Source organism: Mobula birostris, chromosome 4 (genome assembly GCF_030028105.1).
Source record: "Mobula birostris isolate sMobBir1 chromosome 4, sMobBir1.hap1, whole genome shotgun sequence".
In the NCBI taxonomy this organism is placed as follows: Eukaryota; Metazoa; Chordata; class Chondrichthyes; order Myliobatiformes; family Myliobatidae; genus Mobula; species Mobula birostris.
Genome location: NC_092373.1, coordinates 87,873,770 through 87,899,925, shown reverse-complemented (window position 1 = coordinate 87,899,925; position 26,156 = coordinate 87,873,770). Strand labels below are relative to the sequence as shown.

Here is a 26,156-nt window from a genome sequence, read left to right as displayed (position 1 = left end):
CAGGCTGACAAGAGGAGAGGCCATACTGCTAGACGATGTGCTAGACAATGAACTAGGTGAGATGTTGCATCTCTCAGTGGGAGAACATTTTGGAGACAGTGACCACAAATCCCTGACCTTTACCATAGCCTTGGAGAGCGATAGGAGCAGATGACATGGGAAAATATTTAGCTGGGGTAGGGGGAATGTTCATGCTAATAGGCAGGAACTGGAGACCATAAATTGAGATCTGATGTCCTGACCTATGCTCTTAAGTTCATCACCTTTGTTCCTGGAATGCACAATGGAAATGTGGAGGTTGTTTAGTGAGCTCTTGCATGGAGTTCTGGATAGGTTTGTCTCTTTGAGGCAGGGTGAAGGAACCATGTTTTAGAAGAGATGTGGAACATCTAATCAAGAGGAAGGAAGCAGCTTACTTAAGGTTTAGGAAACAAGAATCATCAGGGCCCTAGAGAGTTAGAATTTAGTCAGAAAGGAGCTGAAGAATGGACAGGATAGCTGGAAGAGGGCATGAGAAGGCCTTCATGAGTACAATTAAGGGAAACCCCAAGGCATTCTACACATCTGTGAGGAACAGAAGGATGTCCAGAGTGAGGTAGCAGCTATCAGAGATAGTAGAGGAAACATGCCTTGAGTCAGAGGAGATAGGGGACATCCTTAATGGATATTTTGCTTCAGTATTCACCAGAAAGAGGGTCCTTTAAGTTTGTGAGGACTGTGTAGAACAGGCTGATATGGTTGAACATGTTGAAACTTAGAAAGTTTTGAACTTTTGAAAAGCATTAGGATAGATACTCTCAGTGGCCACTTTATTAGCTATCTCCCAATAAAGCGGCAACTTTAAGGTTTTATGTGTTGTGTGTTCAGAGATGCTCTTCTGTACACCACTGTGGTAATGTGTGGTTATTTGAGTTACTGTCACCTTGGCCGTTGTCCTCTGACCTCTCTCATTCATAAGGCGTTTTTGCCCACAGAACTGCCACTCACTGGATGTTTTTTTTGTTTTTTTTTGCATCATTCTCCGAAAGCTGTAGAGAAAATTGATTAGGTGATCAGCAATTTCTGAGATACTCAAACCACCCCATCTGGCACCACGGTCAATGCCACTAAGATTATATTTCGTTCCTATTCTGATGTTTGGTCTGAACAGCAACTTGATATCTTGACCACATCAACATGCTTTTATGTATTGAGTTACTGCCGGGTGATTGACTGATTAGATACTTGCATTAATGAGCAGGTGCACAAGTATTCTTAATTAAGTAGCCAGTGAGTGTAGTGTTACAGTTATAGAGGAAGTGCGGTGCAGGTAGACATTAAGGCGCAAGGGCCAGACATAATGGATTGTGAGGTCAAGAGTTCATCTTGCTGTACAAGAGGACCATTTCATAGTCTTATAACAACTGTTCTATGATTCTAAAATTCTATGATTCTATAGCGGAGAAAATAAAGATGACATAAATGGATCCAGTATTAGAGCAAGCAGATGAATAATGTGAATGGCTGGATGGATTTTGACCAATGTTTGGATAAGAAATCTTTAGCAATCAGAGCTGAATTTAACAGAGCCACTGAGCAGTTGCACTCAAAGGACTGTGAAACATAATAACAGGAAAAACCTATTTTCAGACATTTTGAAATTACGAACAAAAAGGCAGTAGCTTGCAGCTTAGTCTGTTAGATCAGTGTAGACAAGGTTCCAGAGAGCTAGCTAATAAGTGCACAATCTCATAGAACTACTTTAGATATGGAAGTGACCTATGAAGCCATTGATTACGTCCACATAAGCAATGGCAATGAAGACTGGACATCTCTTTGGTGCTGGTGGACTGAGTGAATATATGGTTATGCACAGCCATTGAACCTACAATAGAAAATCTCTGATCCATTCCTGAAGAGACTGCACTGGAATGTGACTTTAAAAGCCAGCCATTTCTATTTCACAAACAAGAGATCCAAGCAACACACACAAAATGCTGGAGGAACTCAGCAGTGCAGGCAGCATCTATGGAAAAGAGTACAGTCGACGTTTTGGGCTGAGACCCTTCATCAGGATTGGAGAAAAAAAGATGAGGAGACAGAGTTAGAAGGTGGGGGAATGGGAGGAAGAAACACAAGGTGAGAGGTGAAACTGGGAGGGGTGAAGCAAAGAGCAGGGAAGTTGATTGATGAAAGAGATACAGGGCTGGAGAAGGGGAATCTGATAGGAGAGGACAGAAGGCCACGGAAGAAAGAGAGGGGGAGGAGCACCAGAGGGAGGTGTTGGGCAGGTAAAGAGGTAAGGCAAGAGAGGGAAATAGGAATGGGGAATTGTGAAGGGTGGGGAGCGGGGGAGGTGTTACTGGCAGTTCGATAAATCGATGTTCATGCCATCAGGTTGAACACTACCCAGATAGAATATAAAGTATTGTTCCTCCAACCTGAGCGTGGCCTCATTGCGACAGAAGAGGAGGCAATGGACTGACATGTTGGAATGGGAACGAGAAGAGGAATTGGGTGGCCTTTAGGAGATCCCGCTTCTTGTGGCGGATGGAGCTTAGGTGCTTGGTGAAGTTGTCTCCCAATCTACATCAGGTCTCACCGATATACAAGAGGCCGCACTAGGAGCATTGGATACTGTAGATGAACCCAACAGACTCACAGGTGAAGTGCCATGTCATCTTGAAGGACTGTTCGGGGCCTCAACAGATACCCGAAGCCACATAGAATCAAACTGGCAGTAAGTTAACCTCAATCCTTGTTGGACTGCCTGAGAAGAAGATTTTTTGTATAAGTAAAAAAAAGATTTTGTTAACTTATTTAATGCCCCTAATTTCAATATTTTCTTTTGTTCTCTAAGAATTTCTTTAGTTTCTTGCTGTGATGAATTAATCCTTTCTGCTTGTTACCAAGTCCTGTAACCATATTAATGGACAGAGAGTTATAATAAGTTGTTGACATCAGTACATTGATTTAATACATTTTTACCAACCCATGTGCCCTCAATCCCTTCAGAATTTCCCAGATGCTGATTGGCTCATACACTCTCCAGGCAAAGCAGAGGTGGCAGAAAAAGGCTCAGTAAACATTGAATCTTAGAGCAGGGCTTTCCAACCTGGGGTCCATGGGCCCTTTCAGTTAATGGTTGGGTTTAAGGCATAAAAATAGATTGGGAACCCCTGCTTTAGAGGTTCTATGTGCTCTTTACCTTTTCCAATAGCTGCATTGACGACGGCATCCAGAAGAGGGGGCTTGTAAACACGACTTCTCTTGCTTTGAACTGAGACGCAGGAGAGGATTGATACTCATTTCAAGCAGCTTTTTACAGAGGGATATTGCTGTTCAGTGTCATAGTTGTAGGGTACCTCTGCATGGCTCATGTAGTGCTGAATCAGGTTTACTATTTAGAGTTTTGTTTCCAAACATCTTAGCTTAAGACAAGGTTAACACTGTGGATAGAAAAATGCAACAGGTGTTCAACGGACACTCAGCAGAAACTGTCATTAGATTAGTGCAAATCCACAGATCGATTCAGAACTAACTTAGCTTTGCAGAATTTAATTCAAAATCTAAATGCTAAAATATTATACAAAATTGCGAGACCAGAAGGGTCAGCATATATATCAGGGTTCAGGTGCTTTTTTCTGACAAGTGTACACACTAAAATACTGAAGTTAACAACAAGCAATATATTTGTCAATCCAGTCTTATCAGAAGTTGGTGTAAAATGAGTTCTGAATAAAGATAATGAATGCAGGAGCATTTTGGGACACTCAACATTTTTACTCAAGTGAATTATAACCAAGAGTTGAATACTGTTAACAGGCTAATGTGCTGGAACATGTTGAGGTTAAGAAAGATGTTGGAGCCTTAGAAATACATTAGAATAGATTAGTCCCGGGGCTACATGGAATATAACTGAAGTTACTATTGGAAGCAATGGAAGATCTTGCTGGGGCATTGATAATCTTTGTGTTCTCGCCAGCCACGGGAGTATTATCAAAGGATTGGAATATAGCAAACGTTCTTTTAATCAAGATGATCCTGGGAATTATAGATGTGTGAGTCTTACATTAGTGGTGAGCAAGCTAATGGAGGGGATTCTCAGAGAGACAAGATTTACAAGTGTAACACCCTCACCGGGCTCATGTGCAAACTTGGCTCATTAGCCAGCTCACTAACATCCATGGGACACAGTGGTGAGAAGGCTACCTTTCACAAACAAAATGCATCCAGGGTCAGTATGATTTGGGATTCAGCCAAACAAGAACCTTGTTATGCTCTGATTAAAGAAACCTCAGTTTAAGCTAATGCTGTAATACTGCCTGTACACAATTGTCGGTTGGCAAGAAATAACAAATTGTACACTGCAACGAATTATAAAGAAAGTATATTTACAAATTTCAGCTTTATGGAACAGTTTGTAGGAAAAAGAAAAATTAAAAGGGCCCATTACAGTTCACCCATTTCGAATGTGCACATAAAGCTGAAAGCACGCACCACATTCCAAACTTTGCTTGAAAGTTCTCCTGAATGAACAGGCTCTTTTTTGTGAGTATTGGCCCTTCCTCCATGGAGCCATTCATCTATACAAAGCATTTTGTGCAACAGGAATGCCCCTTCCCAAAGCATTCTCAGCCAGCTTCTCTTCTATCCTCTCCGCAGCTCCCGCTAAAAAGATCCATGAACCACACTGTCCATCATAAATCCCACTCTTCTCAGCTCTTTCCAGAACCTTCTCTCAATTTCACCATCCTGTTTGGCTGACACAACATTCCTAAGTTGAACATCATGGCCTCTTATCTTTAGCTGAACCCAAACATTCTACTAGCAGGACACATTGCTTTTGCAGAAGCTGTTAAAATTAAATATCTACAGCATAACAGTAGGGCATTACACAGCACTTGGAGAAACATAGCCTTATTAGGAATGGTCAATATGGCTTTGTGAGGGGCAGATCATGTCTCAGGAGCCTGAATGAATTATTTGAGGAAGTGACAAAACATATTGATGAAGGTCGAGTGGTGGATGTGGTGTACATGAATTTTAGTAAGGCTTTTGATAAGGTTCCCAATTGAAGGCTCATCCAGTCAGTCATGAGGCATGGTATCCATGGAAACTTGGGAGCATAGATTTGGAACTGGCTAGCTCACAAAAGTCGAGGGTGGTACAGAGCGTATTCTGTCTTTAGGTCGGTGAGTGGTGCTGTTCTGCAGGGATCTCTTCTGGGACCCCTGCTCCTTGTGACTTTTACAGCTGACACGGACGAGGAAGTGCAGGGATGGGTTAGTAAATTTGTAGATGACATGAAGATTAGCAATGTTGTGAATAGTGTAGAATGTTGTTGTAGGTTACAATGGGATATAGATAGGATGCTGAATTGGGCTGAGAAGTGGCAAATTCAATTCAATCAGGAAAAGAGTTAAGTGATACACTTTGGAAGGTCAAACTTTAAGGTAGAGTACAAGGTTAAAAGGCAAGATTCTTTGCAGTGTGGAGGAACAGAAAGACATTGGTGTGCACAGCCATAGATCACTCAAAGTTGCCGCGCAAGTTGGTAGGGTGGTTAACAAGGCTTTTGGTATGTTGGCCTCTGTGTGGGTGATTGAGTTCAGGAGCTGTGAGGTAATGTTGCAGCTCTCTAAAACCCTAGTAAGACCACACTTGGAATACTTGGTGTTTAGTTCCCGTTGCCTCATTATAGGAAGGATATGAAAGTTTTAGAGAGGGTGCCGAGGAGATGTACCAGGATGCTAACTGGATTGGAAAAGCATGTCTTCAGAAGATAGGCTTAGCAACCTAGGGCTTTTCACTTTGGAGAGAAGGATGATGAGAGGTGACTGGATAGTGGTCTATAATACGATATGAGGCATTGATCAAGCTGAGAGCCAATGACTTTTTCCCAGGGTGGAAATGGCTACTACAAGAGGGCACAATTTTAAGGTGATTGAAGGGAAGTATGGGGGTGGATGTCAGAAGTAAGTATTTTTACATAGGGAGTGTGGTGCATGGAACAGACTGCCAGAGTTGGTGATAGAGGCAGATACATTAGGGACATTTCAGAGATTCTTAGATATACATACGGATGATAGAAAAAATAGTGGTCTATGTGTGAGGGAAGGATTAGATTGATCTTAGGGTAGGTTTAAAGGTCAACGCAACATTGTGGGCCAAAGGGTCTGTATTGTGCTCAAATGTTCTATGCTCTATGATCCTGTTCAGTACCTGAAGCAACACACAAAACACTGGAAGAACTCAGCGGGCGAGGCAGTATCTATGGAGGAAAATGGTACATGATGATCTAGATTGAATCTGCAGTCTGCCTCTTCATCGGTATCTGCAGTCTCTTGTGTCTCTGTTCTACACCTGACCAATGAGAGTCTGATACAGCAGAGTGGAAGAAGATTTACTTTGTGTTTAACCAGAGCTGTAACACTGTAATTAATGTATAAGTTCCATTCCCTTGGATTAGCATAAATTAGTTAAACATAATTCCTCCAGTAATGTAAAATTAATAAAAACTAAAAAAAGCGTTACATTCCTATTTGGTTAATCACACAATGGCTTTATTTTCAGTTAAACTATTCAGTACAGCTGAACTACAATGCAACAACCACAATATTTAATATTGAACAAAGAAAGGCACTTCACAGATTAAAAAAAAAGAAATGGTAGCAACAAAAAATAATGATGCATTTTCTCCACATAATGACAAGAGGGTGAGGACTGAGTGATGGAACTGATTTCCAAAGGGAAAGACAAGTTTCACCAGGAGTATGAAATCAGGCCACTTAAAATTGTAAACAGAGGCTAGAAATAATTTACAACTAAGAGAATAAATGTGCTTGTGCAGTATGGGTCCAACCCATAGTCCAAGATCTCCAGACAAGATTGGTTTGGATTACTGGGAGAATGTTAGTACATGGGCTACAGTGTTGAACTACTTGGAACCTGGGGATAGGCAGGACAATAGATGGTGGATCCAATATTGAACTGTTGGAGGTTCCTTGTCATCCAGGACCAATCTAGAGACCAGCCTGTTAGGATCTGTTTATACAACTCATGGTATGGCCATTAATGGGGCTGACCATTAAATAGTCTAGACACTGCAAAACTGGGAAGAGCGCTAAGATAGTGCCAACATTACCCAAAACAAGCTCAGATAGATTTTGTTGACACAAGCAATGGATTACACTGTTCACAAAGTAAATCATGTAACAAAATTAGCTTACTCATGTTTTCTAAATGTTTCATGTGGAGATAAAATAACCCTAGCTTTGTAGTCAACTTCAGCACTTTAACTGACATTCACACCAAAAATGCAGCATTAAACCCTGCACTCATGTCCATACACCTCCCAGACCTTGCTGGATATGGCCTGTCAATGATGATAAATACACACGCTAAAGTCTCAAACTAGGGGAAGGGGAGGAGAGAAAATTCAGCTGTAATTAATTTTGCCAAATATTTAAATCCAGATCTTGAAATGAAGACAAGATAAAAATAATCTGTAGCAACACAGACAAAATACTGGAGGAACTCAGCAGGCCAGGAAAAGAGTGACCATCCAGACTACCAGTACTACATAGCTTGCAGTGAATGGCACATACTTATGTGAAATCCTGACATTGTGCACTTATGGTTTGTAGGTAAGTAATGTTTAATTCCTCCATCTTCCTCTTGTCAGGACCTGGTGAAGGGTCTTAGCCTGAAACGTTCACTGTCTACTCATTTCCATAGATGCTGCCTTGCCTGCTGAGTTCCTCCACCATTTTGTCTGTATCACTTTCGACTTCCAGCATCTGCAGACCTTCACGTGTTTGTGAAGAATAATCTGTGAAGATTCTAATTGTTGAAAAGTTGACGGACACTTTCTGGATGCACACAAAGCAAATGATGAGAAGAGAGCTCACTGAACGGTGGGGAGAAACATCAAAGAATAAGTCAATGCAGGATGATGCAGAATTGACCATCCAGACTACCAGTTCTACATAGCGTGCAGTGAATGGCACATAGTTCTGCCGAATCCTGACATCGTGCACTTATGGCTTGTAGGTAACTAATGTTTACTTCCTCCATCTTCCTCTTGTCACATACACACAAAGAAATACTTCTCCAAACCAGGAAAAGTATAATCACAAGTGCTATTTATGAATATATCCAGCCTAAAATCTTTCCTCAGAGAGTAACAAAGAATAACAAACTACAGCTTGTGCGCATGTCTAATGAAATTAGTCAAACCTATTCTTCAATCCAGCAACTCCGAGGTTCAGTTGAAGAGTCAAGGATATTGGCTGCTCCTGCTTCACATCAGTACAAGGTTTAACTGATTAGAAGCGGGGATACTCTGCTTTCTGAGCAGGCTGCTGGCAAAGTCTTGATCACTGTATCTCTGGGCTTGCTGCGTATGTGATGCCCTGAGAAAGAAGACTGAAGATCTAATACCTAAAACAGTACTGCAAAATGACAGTGACAGGAAGAGCAACTGACACCCATGTTGGTCAACATATACTGACGATAGTTTGTTTAATGGTAGTAATTGAATTGTGATGGGTCACCTTCATGTATAGTAGACGGTGATATTACTTCACTTCACTTCTGTAGCCAGACACAGTGTGTGTTTCCATGGAAGCAATGGAACCTGGTCCTTCTTCGTTCCTCGGTTAAGGGTTTGCAGCAGCTTCCAATGAAGTGGTTGTACATTGCAATAGTTTCTTCAAAGATACAGCAGCTCAGTCGTACAGCTGGTAGACTTCAGGGAGCTGCGCTTGGTCCTGAATTCTTGTGCTCTCTGTTTGGAGTTTGCACGTTTTCTCTGTGACCATGTGAGTTTGTTACAGGTGCTCGAATTTCCTCCCACATTTCAAAGCTGCGGAGGTTTGTGTGTTAATTGACCAGTGTAAATTCTCCATATAATGTAGGTATGTGGCAAAGTTTTCGATGACTTGGTGGGAATGTAGATAGAATAAAGGGGGCTAGTGCTTGGATTTTGAGCATCTGCAGATTTTCTCTTGTTTGTGATAAAGTAGGTTAGGGTAGGATTAATGTAAAATGACTGGTTGATGGTTGCCATAGAGTCAATGGGCTGAAGGAATGATCTACATGCTGTATGGCTTGATAGATACAAGAAGGACCTTCTCTCAGGTTCTTACAAATCCATGAGGCAAGTTTTTCAAGAGTGCCTTGTGAAAATTGTCTGAATTGATTCTTTGTGCAGTCCTAACTCCCTTCCCATTGTTAGCGTGTCCAGCAGTTTTTTTGAACTTGCATTATAGCCACCTGTCTGTGCATCTGATTGGATCTGTTTCAGCAACACTGCTTCACAAGTCACATTGCAAAACCACTGAATCTTCTTCTCGTTCTTTGCACCTTCCCATTCCGTCTGGTAAATGCTTAGAGCAGGCAGCCCTGTGTCAAATGCTCTTGCAAAGTCAAGACAACAAGTGGTGATGTATCCATTCAAGTTAGCTGGCACACAAGGACACAAGGAGCAGGAATAGGTCACCAGGCCACTCAAACCTGCCCCACCATTCGCTATAGCCATGGCTGATCTGGCCCAGGCCTCAGCTCCTTTCTGGGTCAATTCCTTATTTCACCCTAAATTTACTGATTTTTCATGATTGGCAGAAATGTATTTTCTGTGGCCACTCCAGCATTTTCCAGAAATTTCTGACCAAAACTTATTTTTGGAGGAGTCTCATTTAATTTCAAGCAGATTCAATTTACGCCAGTCTCACAACAACCATTCCTCTAACAGATTTGGAAGTAAGCTGACAATTGTGGAATTCCCATTTAAGGAAATCCAGCTCACTTTTCGTTAGATTAATATTGGCAAAATTCATCTTATGGAGCCAAGCAGTTCCAAATATAGATGCGCCAATTAATTTTATTATCGTTATGTTTAAATGAAATGATTCAAAACTGTGACACAGTGCTTTAATGAATACTAGGTATGCATGTTGGATGTGTTGGTGGAAGGAAAGGAAGGTGAAAATGAGAAAAGATTGGAGGTAAAAGCACACATACCATCTTGCTACAGAATTCATCAATATCAAAATACTATAAAGTCAAAATTATTTGAAACTAACAGGAATGAAATTTGTAGTTCCTATAAAAATTGGACACCAAGTTGAAAATCTTTTCCCTCATTTCTACAAAATAACCTGTTTGCTTCAAATCACACTGGACTCCAATGGCCCAGGAAGCAATGGTCCAGTGAAATTTGGAGAAATATTTGATCATAATGTTTCATGCTGTTAAACTCAGAGATCTACTCTGTTATCTTTAATGGAGGAATCAATAGCAAAGAGATAATTTCACTATTTCCAACTGAAAGAAGACTGCACACATTTACCCAATCACCTCCGCAATCTAATGAGAATTAATGTCTCTAGAATCTATTAAGTAAATAAAGAAATTCCAATGATAGAAAGCCTGATGATATGTTTGCTGTAATAATGTCACATTTCAAGGATTGATCATACGTGCTGGCAAGGATGAACTGCCATTAAAAATGTCAATACTGCAGCTCTTGCTCCAAGAAGGCCTCCCCTTTTCATGTGGTACTGGACAGGTTAGAAACTTTCAATTGTTCTAACCTAGCTCATATGAACAGGAACAAGTTTATTCTTTCAGATGAGGTTTGATTGAAGCTTTCAATGTACTGAATGGGTCTGGCAGTGAGTGTGGAAACACATTGTTCGAGTGTGGAGTCCCTATCAAGAGATCAACTTAATGTTGTTACTTCATTGAAGGAGGAGGGAAGTCATGAAACTTTTTTATGCAGAAAACATTTGAGAGTATGGAATATATTGGCCTAGGGAGAGTCTGAAAAAGGAACGAGCAATAATAAGGGGTTAACGTGAAGAGACAGGTATGCAGTGAGTTACTTCTGCATTGCCTTGACAGAGACAATAGAACTACAGAGGACCAAGTGGACAGTTCCTATGATGTTAACAGCTACGGCTCAACAGTGAAGTCTTTATCCAATAGAATAAAACACAACTTTGATACATGTTGTGCTGTCAGGCATAGGACCATGGTACACAGGTTTCCCCTTAGTAGTACCTTCTAAGGGAGAAGGGTCTAAGAGTTGGCTTTACCAGATCCTGTGAATCTTTGATGATGTCAGTATAGGCACTCTCAACCCTGATGTCAGTAAATAAGTGATAAGTGCATGCCAAAGAAATGTTGTAATATTTTAATTACTAACTAGCACAAGCGTAACACAAATGGAAAAGCCACAATGGTATAGCATGAGAGGCAGGGTTTAAGCACGCTTTCAGGCAGTCTAGGGGACTCTGTACTCTACACAATATGTTGGAGCCACATTTATCTGATTGAAGTCTGCACAATGCTATCATCAGGACAATGCAATTCAAATTCCCGGCAATCTTGTTTCCCAGCTTGAAGAATTTATACACTGCAGACAGACAGTTGTTTATACACAGGCACATTCATACTCATGGGCACCCTTGTACTACAAGCATTAATTCACTCAATCATTCACCCCTCTCTGCTTGAACAGAAGGACATGTAAGAGTTGTGTGCGTCTGCTCTCGCCTCCCTTCCTTCCACACACGCATTCTTCTTCAGTAAATTATGTGTTGATCAGATTTCAACTGTCCTAGCTTTTTGGACTTTGACTCCCTCAAAATGAACAAAGCAACACTAAGACATCTTGGCTGACTCTCCAATGGGTGGCCCCGTCTTTACAATGCGTTAACTTGTGGTGGATTAACTAGCACCATCCTTCCGATGTCTTCGGACTTGTGTTCTCCTTCCACACATCAGCTAGTAGATCCTAAAATGAGAAAAAATATCTCACTGTGAATGACGGCAATGACTCTCACTTCAAGAATCTCCCTATCTCCCTAACATCTTTCAAGGAGAAGCAATAGCATTAGGTGCAAGGATCACCAGACCAATGCACTATGAATGAAAAGTTTAGAAAAGGAAAAGTAGAGTGAATTGATAATGAACACTTTGTGAATTATGAGTTACATCTCCACAAGATCAGGGGTGAATGAAAAGAGTGTGGAGGATAATGAGAAAGAATTAGTATGAATTACAGACAATATGACTAGTTTTGTGTTTAAATCCAATGTAGGTTAAGAGTACCTACAACTATAGCAAAAAGGGGAAAGTACACCACAAAATTGATACAGAAAATATATGAAGGACACTGATGAGAAGAGAAAGGTCAGAGGTTAGAGGCAAGAAAGGAAACAGCTTTCAGTGTATATGTGCTATATTGTGCTTTACCCAAGGTTGTATGAGAGAATCATTTGAGAGTCTTCAAAGCACTCCATGGCAGAAAAGAGTGTTTTTTGTGGATACAACATAGACACAAAGGGGATTACTTACACTCAACAGGGTGACACAGTAGTACAAGTAGCAGAGCTGTTGCATTAAAGCAACACAAATTTAAACCTAACTTCCAGTGCTGTCGGTGTAAAGTTTGCATATTCTCCTATTTCCCAGTGTGCTAGGTTTTTCCTACATGTCAAACATATTGGCAAGTTCATTGCTCACTGCAAACTGACTCTGGTAAAATGGTAGAACATGGCTGGAATTGATGGATTGTGGGGAATATGACTAGTTGATGGTTGCCATGGATTTCGTTTCCTTGCCATTTGATTCCATGATGATATGACACTATAACAAGTAATAAGTATCCAAACATCGATGAAGAAATCAAAATAACCTCAAATGATTGAGGGGTGTTGGTTGTATATCCGAAGGGAAAGTGGTGCTGAAGCTGTGGAGCAGGATGAAAGGCAATGTGGCAGTGGTGGAAATCCTGGTGGCACACAGTTCCATGGCAACTGCTCTTATTGCAATATCCCACACACTGAGGACTGAGGGAAGGTGTGGATGAAACAGGAGTGCCACTGGAGGCCTGGTAAGGTCAGGACCGAAGTGCATGGTTATCAAAGAATTGCAATGGCATTGTGTGTGGCGGGGCAGACATTAGGACTTCCAAATCGGGGCATTAGAGGCGCAGGTAATTGACAGGACAGGGTCAATGCTTGGGCCCGTCAGGGTGGTTGTGGTGGTGATAGCTGAGGGTGGGATGGGAAAGTGATGAGATTGTTAAGCAATGGGAAGGGTTAGTTCAAAGGAAATAAAGGATTTATCACAAAGGGATCACATTCCAGCAACGTACAATAAAAGCACCGTTGTCTCACAAGGCTGTTCCCAGGACAAGATGGACCAGCTAGCTGGAAACATTTTGAAGGGAGTGTTGCACAGGGCACTTAACGTGCAGATGATGCAGGATTTGTGTCAAGTGTGTAGATGTCACTCATGCTTGTAATCGTTTGGACATATTTCTTGAGTGAAGCTCCGAAACCTGGGCCTCTGTACCTCCTTCTGCAACTGGATCCTCAACTTCCTCACCAGAAACCACTGCCTATGCGGTTCGTATATAACATCTCCACCTCTCTAATAATCAATGCCAGCACAGTTTAAGGATGTGTGTTTAGCCTACTTCTGTATTCTCTCTACACTCATGACTGTGCGGCTAAGCACAGCTCAAATGCCATCCATAAGTTTGCCAACTATTGTTGCAGAATTTCAGATGGTGTCATGTCGAGAAGGCATGCAGGATCCAGATAGGTCTTACTGGCTGCATCATCTAGTATGGGGGCCCACAGCACAAGATCGAAATAAGCTGCAAAAAGTTGTAAACTCAGGCAGCTCTACCATGGGTGCTAGCCTTTGCGGCATCCAGGACATCTTCAAGGAGCAATGCCTTAAAAAGGTGGCATCCATCATTAAGGACCCCCATCACCCAGGACATGCCCTCTTCTCATTGCCATCATCAGGAAGGAGGTACAGGAGCCTGAAAGCACACACTCAGTGATTCAGGAACAGCTTCTTCCCCTCTGACATCCAATTGCTGAATGGACGTTGAACCCATCAATACCTCCTCACTACTTCTATATCTCTCTCTCTTTTTGCACTATTTATTGAATTGTCCAGATTACAATCAAGACCTAATGATAACTTGTTTCCTAGACTTAACAAACTATGTGTCAGGACACTGGAGCAGGGATCCAATCACAGACCCAGTACTGCACACACAGTGATACTAATCGAGTAACAAATCCCGAGGTGCCAACTGAATCAGTGTCAAAGTTTAGGCAGAGATCAAAGCATCCAGAGAAATCCAAAAGCCAGAGGCAGGAAACAGGCAGAGTTGATATTCAGATTGACAGAGTACAGATACAAATGCTGGAAAAGCTCAGGAAAATTCACTGGCACAATCTGGCAACAAACAGCTGAAAACACAGGACTGAAATACACTGAGCAATAAACAGAGGCAGATGATAGGTGGAGCACAATGAGACACAGGTGGCAGCAATACAGGTAATAATGAGAGACAGATGAGAGACGGAGTTCTCAGTAATACAGGGGCTGGAGTAGAGCAGGAGCGGGGACAGGAGCACATGGCAATACAAAACCACAGACTGACAGCTAGGGGGAAACACACAAAAAGACAAGAGTTTGACTGGAGGTACTGACAATATGAAAGGAACAAATGGCCAAAAAATTCTGGGTGAGATTTTTCAGACAGTAGCACAGATAGAGGAAAGAGTGATCTTACATATATTAGATTGTCCAGTTTTATAATTATTCAGATCATATTGGAAAATTATACATACACACAAAATAACATGTATATATTGATATAAAATTATACACATGAAAGTAGACCGATGTTAAACTTACATACAATTTCTCATTTGTTTTTTGTAACTTATAATTTTTTTAATCTTTTAATTTTTTTTACAACAAAATACATGTGGCTTTATAATGCAGAGTATAAAACGAGTGTGCATTATAAGTGATGCAACACACACTCAAAGGTGATGTACATAAGTGCACTACATCTGATAGAACACGCATGTCCATCATACTCACACTCTGATGCACAAATATAAACACATCACAGGGAAGATGAATTCCAAAGGGCATACTTACCAGTAATTAGTTAATGTCTGAATAACCTTCTGTTTCCTGGAGAAGAGTAAAATGTTATTTTAGTAACAATTAGACAGATAATGGGTGGTGCAGCATAGTGGTTAGCGTGAAGTTATTACAGCTTGGGGCATTCTGTGCTTCAGGGTTGAATTCTGGCACCGTTCTATGGGGAGCCTCTATTCATCCTTCACGTAGAATACGTGTGTTTCCCTCAGGTGCTCCAATTTCCTCCCACAGTCCAAAGATGTACTGGCTTGGTTAATTGGTCCGGGATTAGGTTAGCTTGATATCCTTATCTGAGTCTGTAAAAGAACTTTGTTTCAAGTCTGATTTGTCACATGACTGTGATTTTGGCTCTGTCTTACCAGGTTTCTGAATAAAAATCTATGCAGAAGTAAGTGTTTTGCTTTGCATTTGTGTAGTTTTAATATGTGTCTTTTCTGTACAATCAGCTTCTCTGCCACGTAGGCAAAACCTAACCAAGCAGAAATCACAATCGATCATGAGTTTTTCAGAAGATTTTATTGTACTGAACAAGACATGGTGAGATTCACCATGCCATGCCTCGATATGCAAATCTGATTGTGCAGAAAGACTAAACCTCATACTCCCTCACTAACAAATACCCAACACAACAAAATAAGAGAAGAGTAAGCCCTCCCATTCAATATCATTGTGGCTGATCTTCCCCAGGCTCAACTCCTCTTCTGTGCCAGTTCTCCATAACCCTCAATTTCTTGATGTTTCAAATATATTGTACATCTACCTCAAATACATGAGATGATCTGGCCTTTACAAGACTCGGGTGGAGAGTTCCAGAGATTCATTGCTTTCTCTGCATTTTCTTTGTGCCTCTGTTTTGCATTAACAGCCCCTTATCTTGTAACTATAACATACAACAGGTACAGTTCTTAAAGCTATTCATTATTCAATACCAAGGAGCTTCCACTGAACTGAATGCATGGGCAATTTAACTGCTCCCTTTCCAATAAGTGGGCTGCTGTGCTGTGAGTGTGAATACTCACTGGGTGTTCTGTGTATTAGAGGCTCACAAACTTCTTTGTAGCAGGTATCCTGGTGAACTTTATAAATTCTCCTATACCTTAAAAACAGAAGTGAAATGTTAGAACTTCTGAAGCTCCCATGGAGATTGTATAACAATCAAAAACCTCAACTGTGATCCAAAAGAACACGCGCAACAGTAGAAATAAATTGCATAATCTCCTTGGGATCCTGATGCAGGGTCTCAACACAAATAGTCAACCATCTCTTTATTCCACAGATGTCGCCTAACCTGTTGAGTTCCTCTAGCAATTCTTCCCTGCTTCAAATTCCAGCATTTGCCGTATCTTGTGCCTACCCTTAGTTTGCACCATTATTGAATAATAAGAATATATTTCAAGTCAACCAATCAGGTTCCCTTAGAGATGAAATATTTATCAATCTTAGCCCTGAATCAACTCAGTGAAGGAACATTCATAGCCCTCTGAAAACTTAAAACTTCTACATAAGTAAATTTCTCCTCATTTCATTTCTAATTGACTAGTCCCTTATCTAGCAGAAGGAGAAGTGTAATGACTCTTACACTTCTAAACTCCAGTAAGTTTGGGTTAGTCTGTCTCAGCCCTTTTTCATAGAAAGATCTCAACACTGAAATCAGTCCAGTGAATCTACACCCTTCTGACTCCATCACAAATAAGTTTCCACCAAGGTCAATACTACCTTGGCCACAGTTCCCTGCTTTTATGCTTCAGTTATTTTGTAGTAAAGTAGTCCCATCTCCCAGATGATTTAGAACATTTTGGCTTCTTTCATTCTCCCCACAAATTACATATCAAAAGACTTACCACATTTATACATCCCATCTTCCACCTTCTTTCTCAGTCACTTACCTAGAACATATCCTTTGCTAATTAGTTCTGAACTCCTCAAGGCTCACTGCTCTATCCAGTTCTTAGAAACTTAGATAAACCACATTTTTCTCTTCATAGAGCTACCAAGCACAGAAACTGGCCCGTTTGTCCATGCCAACCATGAAGCATTGATTCCATCTTACCAACATTTGGCCCACAGCATTTTATACTTTGGAGAGTCGATTATTTGTCAATTGTTTCTTAAATGTTGTGAAACTACTTAACCTCATCATATTCTTAAGTGGTGCATTTCGAATTGCAACCAGCCTCTGGGTTAAAAAAAATCCTTCATCCTCTTTACATCCCATCTAAAACTATGCATTCTTGTTTTGGACATCTTTGCTATGGGGAAAAGTTCTCGCTGCCCACCCTATATATTCTTCATAATTTTGCATAATTCTATTAGGTCCCCCCACACATCGCCCAACCCACCTCTCTACAGGTCCTCTGCTCCAAGGAAAACAAACCTAGTCTAGCTGGTCTCTCCTTATAATGGAATTGTTCCATCCTATTTAAATGATTAATTTAAGTGTTGAAGATCTGAGGGTCCAGTATTGTTCCTGGTGGTACCCCACTGGTAAGACTGTCAGTCTAAAAATGCCCCATTTATTCCTAAACTCTGAGTTTTATCCTTAATCTCAATATTCAGTTTTGCTAATATGTTACTTCTAATCCTTAATTTGTACAGTAACCTCTTACTTCATCAAATAACTTCTGAAAAACTGTAACAATACAACTTCCACTGTTTCACTCTTATCTGGCCTATTGCATACAGTATATCCTCACAAAAGTTCCATCAAGCTGCACCAATGCCTCTCCATCAGTCTTTCCACATCCTTTTGCTTTCATCCTCTGATTTCCTTTCCATCTAGTTTGTTTTGATTAGAAAAACCTTCAATACCATATCTAAATTATTCAGTACATTGATAGAAATGGCAGATGCATGGATAAGAAAGGTTAGCAGGCATACGGGACCAACTCAGACAGACATTGCGGTCGTCAGAGACAACCCCCGAGGGGCCTGATTTCATGCTGTATAACCCTGAGGAGAACTTTCTGTATGTGCATTGAGACCTTTGCAATTCTGCACTCTGTCACCAGACAGAAATATGTCTGCTGACAGAGTGTGGACAGTAAAAAATTTACTGACACTATTTGCATTAAGCATTCAATTTCTTAAATGAGCCTCAGGATTATTCAAACCTTCCATTGTAGCCTTAATCCATAAACACATGGATCCACAAAACGATAACCTTAAGTAAGCTGAAACTTACGTAAATTGGAAAACACTGTCCTCCCACACTGGAATAGATTTTGTTTCAGAGTATAGGCGTGTGCAAGGGTGTGGCAGTTTCTTGCACACTGAAAGGAAAATCAAAGAAGATTTACCAACATATCACAGTATTAAAAGCATTCTATTTCAGTTTACACTCACCCCAGACCCAAAGGTCCATCCCACTTTTCACATTACCCTGAATACATTATTATCATAAAAACCTGAAGGACTTCACATTACCGAAGGTCCATGACAGCCAAAGATTAATCCCAGCTTTTATAAATCGAGCTCTCAGTTAGGAGTCTACCTGTTACAAAACATGTGCTCGCAAGTTTCCAGTTGGTACCAGTTAGATCTTATCCTCAGACAAGTACACATAGAATTGAATGGATTTTAGCCTTTTCTTACACAATTCACAGTTTTTCCCCTTGAATCCCTTTTCACAGTCGCACATATACGAGTTTATTCCCTTCACGCAGGTACCTCCATTTTTACAGGGGTTGGAGGAACATTCCTCAAGTTCATCTGTAAATAGAGAAGTCATAGCTCTAGGTGAAAAAACAGAGACTGCCAATTCTATGCTAACACTTCATATCCTACTCCTAGGTAACAAATCCCCTGTCTCCCATGCATAGTCCATCCGTTCTCAGGTATCAACTCCACACTGCCTATCCCACTACCAGATCCACTCTCACATGCACAGAATGTCCCATTTCCAGATACCAGACCCACACTCACCCCCACCACAGCCCACTCGCTCCCAGATACCACACTAACCCACTCATAGACTGTCACATCCAGATACCAGACCCCACCCTCACGCTTCCTATCCCATTTCCTGATACCAGCCTTCCCCCCACTCTCACCTTCACACAGCCTATCCCACCCAGATACAAGCCCCGACCTCATCCTGACAAAAGCTGTCCCTCTGCCAGATACCAGCCCTCCTTCATCTATGTGCTTTCTCTTCCTAAATGTTTCAGACATTCATGATGTAGTAAATGCAAACTCACTGAATTCCTTCCAATCCTCTATGTTCTTATCCAAAGGTTCTTAGAAAATTCTATTGACCTTTGCGAAAGTTCTCAGAAATCCTTACAACCGATCATTGGTGATCAGGCCTTCACATCTCTGCGCATTGAGTCTAGTCTGACATGGGTCAATATGATGAATTGAACACACACAAAGTTGTCTAACACATAGCTAGCAAATATCAGCCTGGTTATCTTCCCCTTCAAGAGGAATTTGAAATTGTATTGTGCATTGAATATTTAAGTAATATTTGAGTAATCTTGTCTATTTATATATATATTGCTTGATTAAGTATTCTTGTTCACTTAAATAATTATTTATGGGTTATATGTATAAATATGTGAATTGCATATGTCACACACATTATGTGATATGCGTGCACCTAGCTTAAAGACAGAATTACAGCCGTATTTTCAGACTCTCCTATCTTCATAATGTTTTGAAGTTCCAAAACACATCATAGGTGACGAGGTATATTTAGAATGAGCCAGAGATGGCTACCGACCTGCGTAAGTGCAGCGGGGAGTTCGAACGAACAAAAAAATGCAGTGAGGAGTGGTAAAACAAAGCAGCATGTGTTCTTCGAAAGGGAAGATACGATCAAGTTTTTAAAAAAAGGCAGTAAATGGAAGAATTCAGGGTTCGTAAACGATGTTAGTAATCGTTAAAAAAAATCAGAGATAGCTGGCTACATCGGGAAGATTGACAAGCATGATTACACTACAGGTAAATGGGTCATGTATACTGAGCTATTGGAATAGTATTTTGAAGAAAATGAAATAACCAACCAGAAGGGCCTGCCAATTTTGAAAATTGCATTGGGTTTAAAGGCATACAGTTTGCTTCAAAGTTTGACAGCTCCAACTAAACCATAAGAAATGAGTTTTGCTACTATTGTAAAAGTAATGCAGGAACACTTAGAATTGAAGCCACTGTTGACTGCAGAATGCTTCAGGTTTCATTAGTGGAATCAAAAAGAAGGGGAGTCCATTTCAGTGTACGTGACTGAATTAAAGAGGTTGTCTGAGCATTGTCAGTTTGGTAATGGGTTTAAAGATGCATTAAGAGATTATATAGTTTGTGGAATCTTAAAAGAAAGCATTGAAAATGACTCCTAACTGAAAAGCAGCTTAAATTTATAACAGCAGTGGATATATCTGTTTCAATGGAAACCGCAGGCAGGGACGCAATTGAGTTGCAGTCAGGAATGTAAGTGACTGTAAACAAAATTGCAACATCCAAACAGAAGCCGGCCTGGCTGAACAAATTGTGTTACTTTTGCGACAGGGGTTCATATACACCAGACCAAAGCAGGGTTAAAGGCAAAACTTGTAGGAAATGCAACAAAGTAGGACTCATACAAAGTGCATGTCAGGAAAACAAAAATAAATGGACATCTCAGGGAAGAGTAAATGTTAAAATTTCAAGTTACAGTTTCAAAAAGAATACCGATCTGCATGCTGTTGATGAAATATCTGATAATAATGAGAGCAACACAGGACTGTGCAGCCTGAAGATTTACCGTGTGATAATGATTAATTCACAAGCAATATGGCTTATGCCAGAAGTGAATGGCATATTAATTTAAATACAGTTGGACACTGGCTCAGCTGTTTCTGTCATTCCACAAGTGAGTTTGAATTACATTTTAAGGATACCAAACTGAAACCTGTATATATCCAACTAAGAACTTATTCTGGAGAAGAGAAACTCCTGTGGGAATGACATCAGTAACAGTGAAATACAAGAACCAACAAGCCACATTGAGCTTGTATGGCATAAAAACAGAAGGACCAGCATTGTGGGGATGTGACTGACTGAGGCAACTACAACTTGATGGGAGATCCATCCACAATCTGCATGCAATATCCCCTCCAATGAAGCCATCTAAAAGTGAATTAAAAGAAAGATATTGGATGAGACCACAACTGCCTCCGTGCCAAACACCATGAACCATTGCTCAACAGAGAACAAACAAGTGCCCCAACCTCTGTGCCCCTTGTTGGAAAGCACATTGGACCAAGGAAGGACCACGCTGCTAAGAGGAGTTGTGAAAGTTAAAAACAGTGGTCCGACTACAGCACCTTTCATAGGCCATGTGTCTGAGAAAGCTTCTGAGATGTTAATCAGGCAGTTACTTGTGAAATGTGGCTTGGTTTTAAGATCGAAGATAGTTCAACAAGCTTCAGGAAGGTTACAAGAATCTGGCTTTTGTGAGAGTATAAAGTACCAGGGTGTACTCTCTGTGCAGTAAGGTTATTGTATGAACTTCAAGTGGGCAACAAAAAGCTGCTTGTAAAAGCACAGTAGATGCAAAGACCAAAACCCAACTGGTTGGATGGAAGGCCGAAAAGGAAGGAGTCAATGGAGATATGAAAGCAGAGGATTGGTCAGATGATGTTGGGGATGCAGAAGCCAAAAGATCAGATTGTAAAGGGAACAAATGAAGGAATAATAAGAGAATACTCCGGTGAAATAAATGCACCTCCCAAGATCAAGATGCAAACTAGAAGATGGAAAAAGAAGGAAGAGACTGAGAGAAGGAAACTGAGAAAGCAAAAGAAAGGGATCGAAGTAGATCCAGAGAGAGAAAAGGAGAAAAGGTATCCCAAGCTGTCAGAACCACTTCCTTCAGACTTAGGGTCAACTCCTACAAGCCCCACGGACAAGACCCCAGAACCTGAGACTGTTTTCACAGTCACAAGTCTCACCTGCCAAGCAGAGTGATTCCCCTTGTCAGGAAGGACGTTATCCCACAAGAATAGGAAAGCCTTCACAGCTATGAAATCTTTCAGCTTGAATGGGACAATTTAAAATTTATATGTCTGCATTATGTTGTATTATATAGTATAATGTGTTATATATATCCTGTATACTCTAGTTGAGATGCATTCTCTATTGAGTTGGAGCTTAGAGCTAAGCACGGAAGAGTGCTGTGTATTGAATGTTTGAGTAATCTTGTACACTGTATATATTGGTTGATCAAGTATTCTTCAGTTATATAATTAATAATGGGTTTTATATATATACACATACATACACACACATGAATTGCATACATCATCACACTACTATGTTATACTGCTCGTCTCGCTTAAAGTTACACCTGTATTTCACACTCCTTTTCTTCTTTTGAATTAGTTTAATGTTTACAAGTTACAAAGCATAACAGTTTGACTCTCCCAATGCTCTGTCAACTTAAAGCCCAACAACTATATCTGGAATTTTCCTGGAAACTACCTACTTTAGGTACTTTATAAGATGACTCTCTGACTACCTTAATGTTTCTATTGTCCTTATTAAATTGCTATCCCATCTTCTGATCAACCCACAGGTTAAGAGATAAGCAGGGGTACACAACAAATTCCTACCAAGCTCACTTTTTGTCTCAGGCTTAGCATTGGTCTCAGGCTCCTGGATCTCAAAGGGCAGACTGATTCGGTTTGTAGATTCCTCCAAGTTTTCCAGTTGGATTGGAGGCTCTGGAGCTGTTCAGGAAAACAACTGAATGAGATAAGAATAAAGATAAAAGACAGTGCCCAATCCAAAATCTCCTCAGATCGATCTGTTAGTTCTTCTCTTCTTACCATTCTCAATTATCTTTCTTTCTGTTTATGTCTCTGTGAAGCACTTTGCTTCTGCATGCCAATTACATACAATTCATTTTATCTTTAAGGATCAAAGCCAGAAATATTAAAATGAATAAAACACGTAAGTTGATTATGTTCTGGTACCTACATGCTCGGTGTGTGATTGGCTTGGGCTGCAGATTTACAAACGTGGCACTGATTCTCCCTCTTCCATCCTGCATTTCTGAGTATCTGAAAAGTCAATTCAGCATGACTTAAATTTGTATTTTTATTGACTTCCAGATCCCTCGGTGAGGTGCTTACAGCGCGGTAAGACTAAAAGCAGTATTAAACAACTATCTTCCCATGTGCACCTCAGTCAGCACAATATAGGTTAAATGCAATTTTAACAACCTTCCACATTGGCTGAACAAATTCTCTGGAGTTTCACACAGTGAAGATAACTGTAGGCTAAAATCACTGGGCAAGGGACTCACCTATTGATTCCCTATCCTTTCCATCATTTACAGAATACAGGTAAGTGGTGTGATGGAATACTCTCTGCTTTTCTGAATGATGGCAGTTCCAGAAACAGTCAAGAAGCCTGGCATTATTCAGGGTAAAATGGCTCAGTCACCTCAAATATTTGAGCAACACACAACAAAAAATGCTGGAGGACCACAGCAGGCCAGCCATATCTATGGAAAAGAGTACAGTCGACGTTTCAGGCTGAAACCCTTCAGCAAGACTCTTGTTTGTGATTGGACACAAATATTTGCTCCTTCTATATCCTCAAACAATGATTGCACTGTAGCAACTCACCAAAGCTTCTTCTCAATAAAATAAGACTCAAATAATCAGGCACACACAGTACCTCACACCAGATTTGCAGATTTTCTGGACTATTGAACGCTATCTCTATTACTACTTCAACAGACATTTAATCGGCATTGTTTAGATACTGCAGGGTAGCATCATAAACTATCTAGTGAAGCCAATAAGTGTAAAGGGCCTTTAAAATCAATCCCTGGTCGGTTCACAGAGAACACGAAAACTCATAAGGGAGCATGGGAATTAGAGCCCTGGTGAGTCTGGTGCACAGGGAATCAGAAGGGAATGCAGGGTGACTCTAGCAAATTTCAGGGGATTACAGAAACTGTGGGTCCAGTAAGTTTCATGGAAGTGCAGCAACTGGGGTCCTGATGAGTCGGGAGCAGCTACACTAGTGATATGGTGAGCTTAAAGGGGTCAGACTCTGAAGCATTAAAATTAAAAAGTCAGGTCACAGATTACGTGAGCCTTACTCTCCCTCAGTATCTGCCACCTGAAAGGATACTGGGCACATGGGAATTTTTAATGCTGGTAAGTTTCTTTCTTCTGTCCTGACTTGGAAGATATTGCATTTCCTTTTATAGTGGTCAAGTCAATATCCTGGAATCCTACCCAACAACTGGGCACATAGCAGTTGGTACAACCCTGATACTGCTTGGGGCATTCCAGAGTTTGGAGTTCAATCCCAGTACCGTCTGTAAGAAGTTTGTATGTTCACCCTCTGACTGCATGGTTTTCCTCCAGGTGCTCTGGTTTCCTCCCGCAGTCAAAAGACGTACTGGTTAGTAGGCTAATTGGTCATTGTAAATTGTCCTGTGATTAGTCCAGGGCCAGCTGGGGAGTGCTGCTTGTTGGGCATGAAGGGCCTATTCTGCATTGTATCTCTAAATAAATAAATACCTTAGGAGTATCTTCACACACAGTGCTTGTCAGAGGCAATTAGAGTTGCAGTAAAGGTTGATCTTACCATTAACGTCAAAATATCATCAATGTATTCAGCATGATCTCACCATGCTAAATCCTGAAGCACTTAAAGGACATATATACATAGGTTAGAAACTGTAAAACGCCCCCCTTTTATGTCTGTCGCACATTCTCATTCTGATTCTACCAACATTCTCTGGACTCGCAGCCGGTTTTAAGCTGAGTAAGAAGTTCCCTACTTTATTTTATTAAGTACTCCTGGGTTGAATCCTATTGAAGCTTGAGTTAAGACACCTGACCATCGTTCCTTAATCAAACCTTCAAATCTGCTGCAAACTCAATTTGACTTCAAACCTTGATAGATCAAAAATCTCAGAGAACCTCAGGGAGTCAACTATTATCTAACTCCCGAATATTTTACAATGTGTGTTGTTTTCTAGGACCTTTGCATTGACTTTTCTTTCTAATCCTGATTTTTTGTCTGTCACTTCAATGAGGAGAAATAGCTGAAAATTCTGGCACTTGTTTTGCTTTTATCATGGCCTGGTTGGCCTGGTGCTCTAACCTTAGGATTTTCTATTCAGACTGTTGCCAACATATTGTCACTGGCGCATCTAGAAACATAGAGTATGTACCTGGCTTACGGATGTAATGACACAGTTACAACATATCATCTTCCTCCCTGTCAAAACTGAGGAAGGTTTCACCTCTCTGCCTCATCTTTCACCCTGTTCTTTAGGACCTTTGAAAATTCTACCCTGTAGAGGACTCATAAATCAAGTGGATGAAGTGTGAGGTAAGAGGATTAAAGAGGACATTTTGAAACACTTAAGCAGTGTGCCTACCTTATGGCATGGGAATTGTCTTCATAGCTCCTGTTGCTGACTTCTGCCTCCTCATCAGGCTGTGCCGTGATGTGTAGCAGGTTATCATATACGCCTGCATCAATGGGGTCCAAGTTGGTCTTGCCAATTCCTTGCCCTTCTCTTTGACTTGTGCTTCCATGGATTCCCACTAACAAAGAGTGCAGGGTGATCATTAGTGCCATTGCCTCTCATTAATTCCAACATAATTTCAACAATCTTGCTTTTCTCTAAGACATCTTCAGGCTGCACTGTACACTTGAATATGCTGGTACACAGTGGAGATCTCTATGAAAGTCCTGACAGTAATGATTGCATTCTGTGAATTTACACCCAGTGTCTGATACTGCAAATGCCTGCCACTGCCTACTGTATGTGCTCATATGATTGCAAATCAAATGTTCATCTTTCTCTCACTTTGACTGAAATGTCATCAGCCTGAAACACTGACTCTGCTTCCCCCTCCGCAGAAGCTGCCTAATCCACTGAGTATCCCCAGTATTTTCTGCTTTCATTGCATGATGGAAGCTGAGTCTGACACAAAATTTGTAAGGCCAGATATAAACGACCGTGTGAGGGTACCTTCATTCTCATGTGGTCCATCTCCTAAGTCTATAACTGCTCTGTTGCCCTATCCCTTAACTAAATCTCTGCTCTCTCTCTTAAGACTCAGGTCAATCTGTTTCATTGTATTCTCTTTTCAGCATCTAAATGTTTGAGACACACTGGAATGGAAACAGGACCCTTGACCCAATGAGACCAGGCTGGCAATCAAGCATCC

The 26,156-nt window shown here is 40.8% G+C and overlaps 1 protein-coding gene across 2 annotated transcripts in view; it reads right to left on the bottom strand.

Moving 5' to 3' along the window:
- Window positions 1–6,550: 6,550 nt before the first annotated feature.
- Window positions 6,551–26,156, bottom strand: part of sned1 (sushi, nidogen and EGF-like domains 1) — a 156,785-nt gene continuing 137,179 nt past the window's right edge. Inside the window, exons 22-29 of one of the 2 annotated variants that reach the window (XM_072255726.1) lie at window positions 25,358–25,526; window positions 22,927–23,009; window positions 22,560–22,676; window positions 18,565–18,681; window positions 18,155–18,242; window positions 15,993–16,069; window positions 14,968–15,003; window positions 6,551–11,782 (exon numbers count right to left, since the gene is read on the bottom strand). In XM_072255726.1, the coding sequence (XP_072111827.1) occupies window positions 14,978–15,003; window positions 15,993–16,069; window positions 18,155–18,242; window positions 18,565–18,681; window positions 22,560–22,676; window positions 22,927–23,009; window positions 25,358–25,526 (677 nt within the window). In that variant the 3' untranslated portion in view covers window positions 6,551–11,782; window positions 14,968–14,977. The remainder of the gene's footprint in view (window positions 11,783–14,967; window positions 15,004–15,992; window positions 16,070–18,154; window positions 18,243–18,564; window positions 18,682–22,559; window positions 22,677–22,926; window positions 23,010–25,357; window positions 25,527–26,156) is intronic. The other variant, XM_072255727.1, reaches the window with a different exon arrangement.